Source organism: Gadus chalcogrammus, chromosome 1, assembly GCF_026213295.1.
Source record: "Gadus chalcogrammus isolate NIFS_2021 chromosome 1, NIFS_Gcha_1.0, whole genome shotgun sequence".
NCBI lineage: Eukaryota > Metazoa > Chordata > Actinopteri > Gadiformes > Gadidae > Gadus > Gadus chalcogrammus.
The window spans coordinates 1688815-1698814 of record NC_079412.1 but is presented as its reverse complement, the minus strand read 5'-3'; the positions used below and the strand labels follow the sequence as shown (position 1 = coordinate 1698814).

At 43.8% G+C, this 10000-nt stretch overlaps 1 protein-coding gene across 1 annotated transcript in view; it reads right to left on the bottom strand.

The window, feature by feature from the left end:
• cntn2 (contactin 2) overlaps window positions 1-10000 on the bottom strand; it is a 30211-nt gene that overhangs the window by 18638 nt on the left and 1573 nt on the right. The window contains exon 2 of the mRNA XM_056604247.1: window positions 102-245. Coding sequence (XP_056460222.1) covers window positions 102-159 — 58 coding nt within the window. The 5' untranslated portion in view covers window positions 160-245. The remainder of the gene's footprint in view (window positions 1-101; window positions 246-10000) is intronic.

The following is a 10000-nucleotide window of genomic DNA, read 5'->3' as shown; positions in this document are numbered from 1 at the left end:
TGTGTGTGTGTGTGTGTGTGTGTGTGTGTGTGTGTGTGTGTGTGTGTGGTGTGTGTGTGTGTATGTTTGCTTGGGGCAGACCAGAAACATTGGTCATTTACCGTGTGCAAACTTGAGAGCCAGTGAGCTCAGCGATATCAGCCACAGTAACCTCCCCATGTCTCCAGATCAGCAGCAGCAGCTCAGCAGCAGACGCAGGCCCAAGATCAGTTTGTTGAACAGTGCAGAAACCGGCCAAAACGTGCCTTCAGAGGAGAAAAACAGACAGGAGGACGATGTTAGGGACGTTGTGATGCCAGCTCAGTGAGACAAAGCGCTCTGCAAGATTAATTATAATCTGTCTTCATTCTGTCCACGTTTTGGAGAATACATCTAGAGCTTATAAAAAATAATAATAGACCTGCATATTTAAAGCCCTTTTTTCTCCAAATCACTGTAGAAGATTGCCTGATAGTCACCCATTCATGCACACACCGACGGCGGAGTCAACCATGGCGAGCTGGGGATCGAACTAGCAACCTTGCGGTTACCAGCCAACCTGCTATACCTCCTGAGCTACTGCCGACTTCATCAGAGCAGTCAATTCTAATTTAAGTATAAGTACTTTGGAGTATTAATCATTATTTGTTAAATAGGCAGAGATGTAATGTCAACAGGAGAGCTAGCAAGATTTAAGCATTTGGGGAAGAGAGTGAGAGAGTGGGTTCACAGCTGAATGGAGGACAGAGAGAGTGAGAGGGGAAGAGAGTGAAAGAGTCGGTTCACAGCTGAATGTAGGACAGAGAGAGAGAGAGGGGGAAAGAGTGAAAGAGTGGGTTCACAGCTGAATGGAGGACAGAGTGATAATAGAGGGGGAGAGAGTGAGAGAGTGGGTTCACAGCTGAATGGAGGACAGAGTGATAATAGAGGGGGAGAGAGTGAGAGAGTGGGTTCACAGCTGAATGGAGGACAGAGAGAGAGAGGGGGGGGGGGGGGGTAAGTGAGCAGCATTTCACATCGCTCTAAACGTATGTCTGCAGTTAAGTGAATGCATTGGGTTCAGCCTAATGCTCATCGTTAGCAGCAGACAGAGTGGCAAACGACTGGTCAGAAAAAACAGACAGCCGCTCCCCCTGTAACAGTAGCCCTGCTATCGTAATTCTCTTAGCCACAGCGGCATTGGCATACCTTTTTGGATGCTCCAGTGGAGGCTTCTCCAGTGAGGAGAGGAAGGAAGATCCTCCATAACATTGTTGAGAATAAAAAATGTAGATTGTCCAGACTACTTTGATGAATTAATGTCCTTAAATAGGACATTAATGCCTTTGTATATGTCATGTTCGTTTCCCTGGGACATTAGCACCCCTATTGCCTATTGACAATTACTTCAGGGAGGACGGTCCTCCCTCAGCCTCCATTGACTCCCATTAATTTCCCCGAAAGTGTTGGCGGCCGTTGAATAACAAGGGGTTCAATGGGAGAGAGGACAAAAGTTCTCCTCTGAGTGGGTGTGACTACCAGAGGGATCAGGATCCCGCCTACGTGTATTCACGAATAGGCTGAAGCCCTGGTTGCGCTATGAACCAATAAGCAGGAGTCCTGGCTCTGGGGCAGGCAGCCCGGAGGGAGGGTTTATCCCCTCAAGTCTTTGTTACGAGAACCAACAAACCCGCGCAGTCGAATGCCTCTTTCCACCGAGCGGTGCGCTACTGTTCGTTGCGGTACAGTGCGGCTCTGTTCGCTTATATTGATGTTTCCGTAGCCCGCGTCTACGTCCCTCAACCTTAATTTGCGTAACACCTTGAACAATATTCTGAAACATCCTTCATTATCCACATTTGCCTCATACAATGTTAGGCTTACAGCCCATGTAAATAGTTGTGAAATAATGTTCTTGTTGTTCTTTTAATTGTTTGTTACTCTGACCGTTCTGTTTGATATTGTGGAAAGGATGTTAGTGAATGATTCAGAGCATGATGCATTTTAAATGGCATCACGTTTGGTATTGTTTCTTTACTTTTCTTAAAAGTAAAGAAAATAAACATAGCCAAACTAGGCCCAATGATATGCCCAGATTTTTTTATTTCTTTTTTCAAATCAAGAGTAGGCCTGATTTGACTAATTGGCTTTGCATCCTTTCCTTCTGCCCTAATCCAAGACATGCTGCCCACCATTTTTCAAAGTCCGATGCTGCCACTGGTGGATTTGTATCAATTCACATAATTATCCCATCCTGCTATTTTGTAGTTCACCAAAACAGCCTAAAACAACTTATGTGTCACATACTTATGCCACCATACGCCACTAACAGTGCAAGCAGGCCAATGGCAACCAACACACACACACACACAGACACACACACACACACACACACACACACACACACACACACACACACACACACACACACACACACACACACACACACACACACACACACACACACACACACACACACACACACACACACACACACGTAGGGTGTTCAATATACGTTTGAAGATCAAGGAAATGAGGGAAGGAAATGTAATAAAGATTCTTTATCTACAATGTTTGATTCAATTGTGTAGACCTACTTCAGTGTGGCCCCGGATGGCAAATGTAGTTAGTAAGGACTTAGGACTTACGTTTACATTCCCCGAGGTAAATTGCCTTTTGTAGAGGTGTTTCTGCGCCGTCTACACAGAGATAATGCAGCGATATGATCATGAGCAGTTCTAACTGGAGAGAAAGTGAAATCCGCGAGCTGCTGATCATGCATGTGAGAAGTTGATGCAGTCATATTAAACAAAGACGTTAAAAGATTGTGCGATCTATGAGAGAGACTGAGAGGAACTGTCCTTACGTGGCTTTTGTCGGGATAAAAAGCCAGTTGGTCAGCAAAATAGAGAATATGTTGGCATTTTTGCACTTGTAAATAGTTAAAGGCCGTGTTGCAGGGTTTATTTTCCAACGAATTTGTGCAATTTGCTTGTTGGTAATAAAGATTTAAACTGTTATTTATTGTATTTAATGTTGTTAGGTATCACAAAACGCAACGTAATACGAAAAAGTAGGTACTATTTTAGCGGTTTGCTATTGATTCTCATTTCCCCCAGAATGCATTGCAGGACGTCACGTTGGGGAGACACGGACCAAAGCCGCATTGAGCCCGTTGAGAGTAGAGACTAGTAATAATAATAATAATACATTTAATTTAGAGGCGCCTTTCAAAACACCCAAGGTCACCTTACAGAGCATATAGTCATCATACATATTTAAAAAAAAAAAACAAGACATTGTGGAAAAAATAAATAAATAAATAAATAAATAAATAAATAAATAAACATAAGCAATAAGAAATAAATAAAACAAAAACAAGACAAAACAAAACAAAAAAACAATCAAAACAGTGATCAGTTAGACGTTGTGTGCGAGTTTGAACAGGTGAGTTTTGAGTTGTGACTTGAAGGTTGTAATGGTGTCTGACTGTTTTATGTGTGGGGGGAGGGAGTTCCAGAGCCTGGGTGCTGAACAGCAGTAAGAGAGTGTTCAGCAGATTATATAGATAGATAGATAAATACATAGTAGGGATGCACCGAAAAAAAAAATCTTGGCCGAAACCGAAAACGAAAAAAAACACTGAAAAAAACACTTTTGGTTTGCGTCATCACAAATTTCTGTTTCGGCCGTGTTGTTTCGGTGATGAAAGTATTTCGGCCGAAAACTGAAAATGCGCATTTGGGCCATTTTCGGCTGAAAATTCTGTGCATATATGCTATACGTGAGTATAGTATATATGCACATATAGTATATATGTTAGTATATGCTATACGTGAAACTACTAAGATGGCGCAATTTGATTGGTTCGCTATCTAGGGATATTGGGCAATATCCCATGATTAACATGCTGAAGCTATAATGCCACTGGGGAAGAGACATCAGCAATAAAATGGCCAGCCTATTCAGTGTGCAGACCGTGAGTGACCTGAGCTCTGCTACTGGATCTCAGCACACGCAGAGGAGGAGGGGGAACGCAGCCGGAGCCCATCTCAACCTCCCTATGGACAGCAGAGCAGCACAAGGTGATGGGTGGGTTTCTAACCCCAGTCCGGTGCTGAGCGCAGGGTGGCTGGCTTCCACGTCAGTGGGCTTTCACACCACAATAATGCAACGCCAGGTTTTCTGTTCCAGCTGTTAACACAGAAGTATGACATCTTCATGCGTTTCCAACAGCTCTCGTTCCAAGACTTTGGTTAGTTTCAAACATCAAACATTTGAAATGAACATATCCTCACTAATCTGTGTGTCACTACTAGTACCATGTCTGACTCGCCCAGAGCGCGCCACACCATCCCAACGGTAGAGCCTGAACCATCTGTCCTTCTGCATGACTTACAAAGACTGATGTATGCACATACACAGACACTCATCCCCCTGCACTTTGAAGGGTCACTAAAGGCTGAATGAGAGCAACTTTGCAAGCGCGGGCTTGTGTGTGTATATGTGTGTGTGAGTGTGGGTGTGTGTGTATATGTGTGTATGTGTTTGTCCGCTTGGGTGTGTGGGTGTATGTGTGTGTTTCTTTGTCCGTGTTTGTGTGTGTCCTCGTGGGTGTGTGGATGTATGTGTGGGTGTGTGTGCGTGTATGAGTGTCCATGTCGGCAAATGAGCCCCGTGTAATGCCTTTGAGCTCCGGATGTTTGACCTTTGACCTCTGATAAGGGTCTCCTCACAATTAGCCTCTGTCCATTCAGACATGCTGGAGATGCGGCTGGAAGATGCTTGCTCAGTGCATTCTTGAGTGGCTCTCGATGTTTAGCTGACAGGAAGACAAGGCAGCCTTTTGACTCAAAGGTTCCTGTGAACACCCCAAGCATTGAATACCATTTAAACCATTAAAACCATTAAAACCTGCTTCCTTGTCTGTAGATTGAGCGATCTACAATTAAACATCAAAACAAGAATGGAATTGCTACCTAATTCATCACATCAAGTTGCATCTGTGTCAGACACATCCTAAAAGAATGCATCCATACATAAAATTAACAAAATGTACATAGTTTGAAGTTATCTAATTCATGGTAAAAGAAAGTCACCAAGCCAAGGCGAGAACAAGTATGGTTTGATATCCTGACCAAAGGAAACCAAACAGAACCCGAGCTGCAACAAGGCCTCAGGCCTCAGCAGGCCTGAGGCCTTGGTGCAGCTCTCAGTATGAAGGCTCTCTTGATGAAGGCTCTCAGTACGGACCCTCCCTGTTCACTCAGCCTACATGGTGATCGGGGAGCCCTCCCGTTGAGCCGCCCTTCAGACTCACTCAATTCTAACGCAATCGTAATGTCATATTTAATTTCTCTGTTTTGTACAAGTATGTCAATGCTAGCTTAAAAAACAATCACGCACACCCAAACTCTCTCCGTGTGTCTCTCTATGTCTTTCTCCCTCATTCTCTCTCTCTCTCTCTCTCTCTCTCTCTCTCTCTCTCTCTCTCTCTCTCTCTCTCTCTCTCTCTCTCTCTCTCTCTCTCTCCCCCCCTATCTCTCTCTCTCTCTCTCTCTCTCTCTCTCTCTCTCTCTCTCTCTCTCTCTCTCTCTCTCTCTCTCTCTCTCTCTTTCTCTCTCTCTCCCTCTCTCTCTCTCTAGAGACTCAGACATCGAGAAGGCTCAGACAGCGCTGGCGGTCCCAGTGGAACGCCAGCGTCATAATGAGGCAAATAAACTGTCCTCACACACACACACACACACACACACACGCGCATGCACGCGCGCACTCGCAAGCATTATGTCATGGGATGGGCATGATTAATCGACGATCGACTAATTGATCGTTAAGAATTTCGTCGATTACGTACATTTTTCATCAATTAAATTAATGCAGTGAGCAATTAAACATTTCACCACAAGGGGGCAATATTTAAATTTGCGGCTCCTCCCCCGCAATAAACATCCTGCTTTGAAGGGTGAACTCTTTACGCCTAGTAGCTATAAAAAGCTATAAAAACTACAAAATGACTATTAATGCAGGCTATGTGGAAAATGTGCCGACTTTGGCTCAGCCTGGCTCCGCCCTCTTCCGCTACGTATGGCTGCCGTTGAGTACGAAAAGTGTACATCGCCACACACTTCGCGATTTGACCGTTTAAACTACACTTATTTTCGCCCGATTTGAATCGGAATGCCCTACGTACTCAAACTTAGACTAGTAGGTACGGAGAGTATGGATATTGGAACACGGCGATGTAATCATGAAGCAGACGAGACCACGGCGAAGTCTGGTGTGGGACCATTATGATTTAAAAAATGACTTCTTGTGATAGGCCTATCACTCAAGGCGAAGTTTGCATCGAAGCAGAAATAAAGAACTTTCTGAGCCCCTGGATTGTGGAAAGTTGTTCCCCCCTTTGCCAAGTTAGCACAGAGTTATTTGTGCATCACGGCAACGTCGGTCCCCTCAGAGCGGGTGTTTTCGGCGGCTGGACTGACGGTCACCAGGCTGCGGTCGCGGTCGGACCCCAGAGCTCATCTTTCTGAACAAAAATCCGTAGACTGGTTCGTTAAGTTATAACATGATTGTTTTTTTGATATTATTGTTATTATTTTGGGAAGAAACTAGGGTTGTGTTTATTTTTAGTTATGTTTATGAGCACCGGCTTCGAGCTGCATGCTCCGTTGCTTAGAACAGAGTAGCGCATAACTATTGAACGGATCTGGTTTAACTGAGTTGTTCATCTAATAATAAAGATCCCAATGAGGAAAACACGCTGCATTTGTATTTTCATTTCATTTTGAATATAAAATATTTTTTTAATTTTAATGTAAAATATTAACGATTAATCGACTAATTGATCGTTAATTCTCCCAACGATCGACTAAGACAACTTAATCGAATGCCCATCCCTAGCACGCACGCACGCACGCACGCACGCACGCACGCACGCACGCACGCACGCACGCACGCACGCACGCACGCACGCACACACACACACACACACACACACACACACACACACACACACACACACACACACACACACACACACACACACACACACACACACACACACAAACACACTTCGGTATGTGTGGGAGTCTATCAGGGTAGACAAGCAAACCAAGCTTTAAACCAGCCATCCCCAGACTGGCCTAGCTGGACTCTACGTGTTGGAAATACCAACACTCAACGATAGCCAGTGTGGAACTGTAGCTCAGGGGAAGATATATTCCCATTAAAACATTGTGTCTGCAGTTTAAAAAATGTTCTTGGCTAGCCAAAATAACTGAAATCATTGAATAGCTCACCGCTTCGTTCATTGGCTGTATATATTACAGATTCCCCCCAAAAGTGAATCTCATACACCATCATGCAACGAACAAAGAGAGAGAAGGTGGAGAGAAGGGGGGGGAGAGAGAGGGGGGGGGGAGAGGGAGAGAGAGAGGGGAAGGGAGGGAGAGAGAGGGAGGGAGAGAGAGATGCATCTCGATAAGCAAGCATGATGCCTACATAGAGAGAACAGAATAACAGAATGAGATGGGGGGGTGAGAGAGGAGGGGGTAGAAAGAGTAAGGGAGAGAGAGAGAGATAGAGAGAGAGAGAGAGAGAGAGAGAGAGAGAGAGAGAGAGAGAGAGAGAGAGAGAGAGAGAGAGAGAGAGAGAGAGAGACACACAGAGGGGGGAGAGAGAAAACGTTTGTGTGTTACGTTCGTGTGATACTTAGTGTGTGTGTGTGTGTGCGTGTGTGCGTGTGTGTGTGTGCGTTTGTGTGCGTTTGTTGTGTGGTTTGTGTGAGCCTTCAGCACATGTGTTTCTCAGCAGCTGTGTGTTATATCTGGGAATAGACCTTTCATCTTGAGTTGAATCATAAATAGAATATGAACATGGAGAAACTGATGATAATGATAATAATATAAATATTTTGATTGTAATGGTAATTTGAATAAAGAAATCAGTCAGAAATGGAAAGGAATAAACAAACCATTAGAAAATTACAATAAATAAATTATTGTGGTTTGCAAGTGCCAACCCTAACATCATACAAAAACAAGAAAAAGAATATTAAATGCTTTACATTTTGTCTTTGAAAATATGGATCAGTTAATATCATAGCGTTCCTAAACTCAACCCACTGAGTGAACACGCAGCGTGCTGGACAACGCCCACGCAGCCACCAGGGTGTGTTTGTGTGGGGCATGGCGGGGAGATGGGGAGGGTTCAGCACAAAGCACCTACTCTTCCATCCTGTCACCAACGTTTTCATATCTTCATCACAATCATACATTTTTTGGAGCGCATATCACCCAGTTACACAGCCATGAGGGTGCACGTTTGTTTTTGAGTGTGTTTTTGTGTGTGTGTGTGTGTGTGTGTGTGTGTGCGTGCGTGCGTGCGTGCGTGCGTGCGTGCGTGCGTGCGTGCGTGCGTGCGTGCGTGCGTGCGTGCGTGCGTGCGTGCGTGCGTGCGTGCGTGCGTGCGTGCGTGTGTGTTTGTAAAGAAATGAATCTCCTTCTCCTGAACCGAACAGCCATAACCCTTTTGGCACAAGGACTCTTTGAAGGAACTCATCCACACACACGCACAGGCTGCGGAGCCTGCGGCCGTGCTGCCCGCGGCCGGGCTGCGGAGCCCGGGAGGAGGATTGAGCTGATCTATAAATGAAGTCCCTCAATCTTAATTGGCTTAATAACAGGACCAACTTTCTGAAACACCCATTAACATCCACATTTGCCTCAAACAATTTTAGGCTTAAAGCCCATGTAAATAGTTGGGAAATAATGTTCTTGTTCTTTTACTGTTTTTCTCAGTCGCTTTGGTACATTTCTTAGATCAGAATTGAAATTCTTAAAACTACTTGTTCAATCTTCACATCATTGTGTCACTTGCGCACATCGAAAAAGCAGTTTCTCATTTCTTTATAAGTTTCCAATGCTTTGGTCCATCGATGCAAATGATTATGCACAATTCTCTGCTCTTTCCTACATTATCAAAATGCTTATGTCATGTTGATCAAAATGTATTGTGATGGGTCTCTATTGAATATTCTCACGCCCACAACATTTAGGCATTTTTTAGTTTTAGTTTAGTTTATTCATGCTAAGGCTGCATTAGTTCATGCATAAGTCTTTACATGCAAAATAGTTGAAAAAGTTGTCATAATATGTCAAACATATATCTATACATTTCCATTAGACTTTCTTTTCTAAATCTGTCCTGAATTGGTAAATTGCTACCAGGTGAATCTTGACTCTCTAAAGAAGGGAAATGTGTGAAGTGTTAGATCAACCAACGATCAACCAGTTTACTGAAATAGCTCAAAGGTGAATCTCATGAACCATGAACTGGCAAGTATATATATAGCTGGAGCACAACACAATGTTACATTGTCTGACAATGTGGAAGGACAAGATATTGGACGGGGTCAACAGCCAGAGAGAAGAAGAAGAGGAAGAGGAGTGAGGCTGCGTGAGAATGAGAATTTGTGGCAGACAGGAACGTCAGGAGGTGTAGGAAGACTGCACTGTAATTCTTACAGCATTGCATGTACAGTTTACACATTTCTAGCAATGACATGGTCTGTCAACAAATTACAGTACAAACAGTAAAAGGGTAAATGTGAATCTTGTCCGGTCTCTTGCAATCAATCTCCCACATACACTAAGGTGTAACTTACAATTTACAATAATTGTCTTCAAAACTTTAGCCACAGTTTACATCAGAACATCCCTCAAGAGTACACTGTTATATTGACAACATGACTAAGCAATTTGACTGACTTATCCGTACACATGATACAAGGACTTGTCATTCTGATGGCACTGACATGCCCAGATTTTTTTATTTACTTTTACAAATCAAGAGTAGGCCTGATTTGACCAATTAGCTTTGCATCCTTTCCTTCTGCCCTTGAAGTCCAAGACATGCTACCCACTAGCTTTCAAAGTACAATGCTGCCACTGGTGGATTTGTATCAATTCACATAATTATCCCTCCCTGCTATTTTGTAGTTTACCAGAACACCCTGAAACAACTTCAGTCTCACATACTT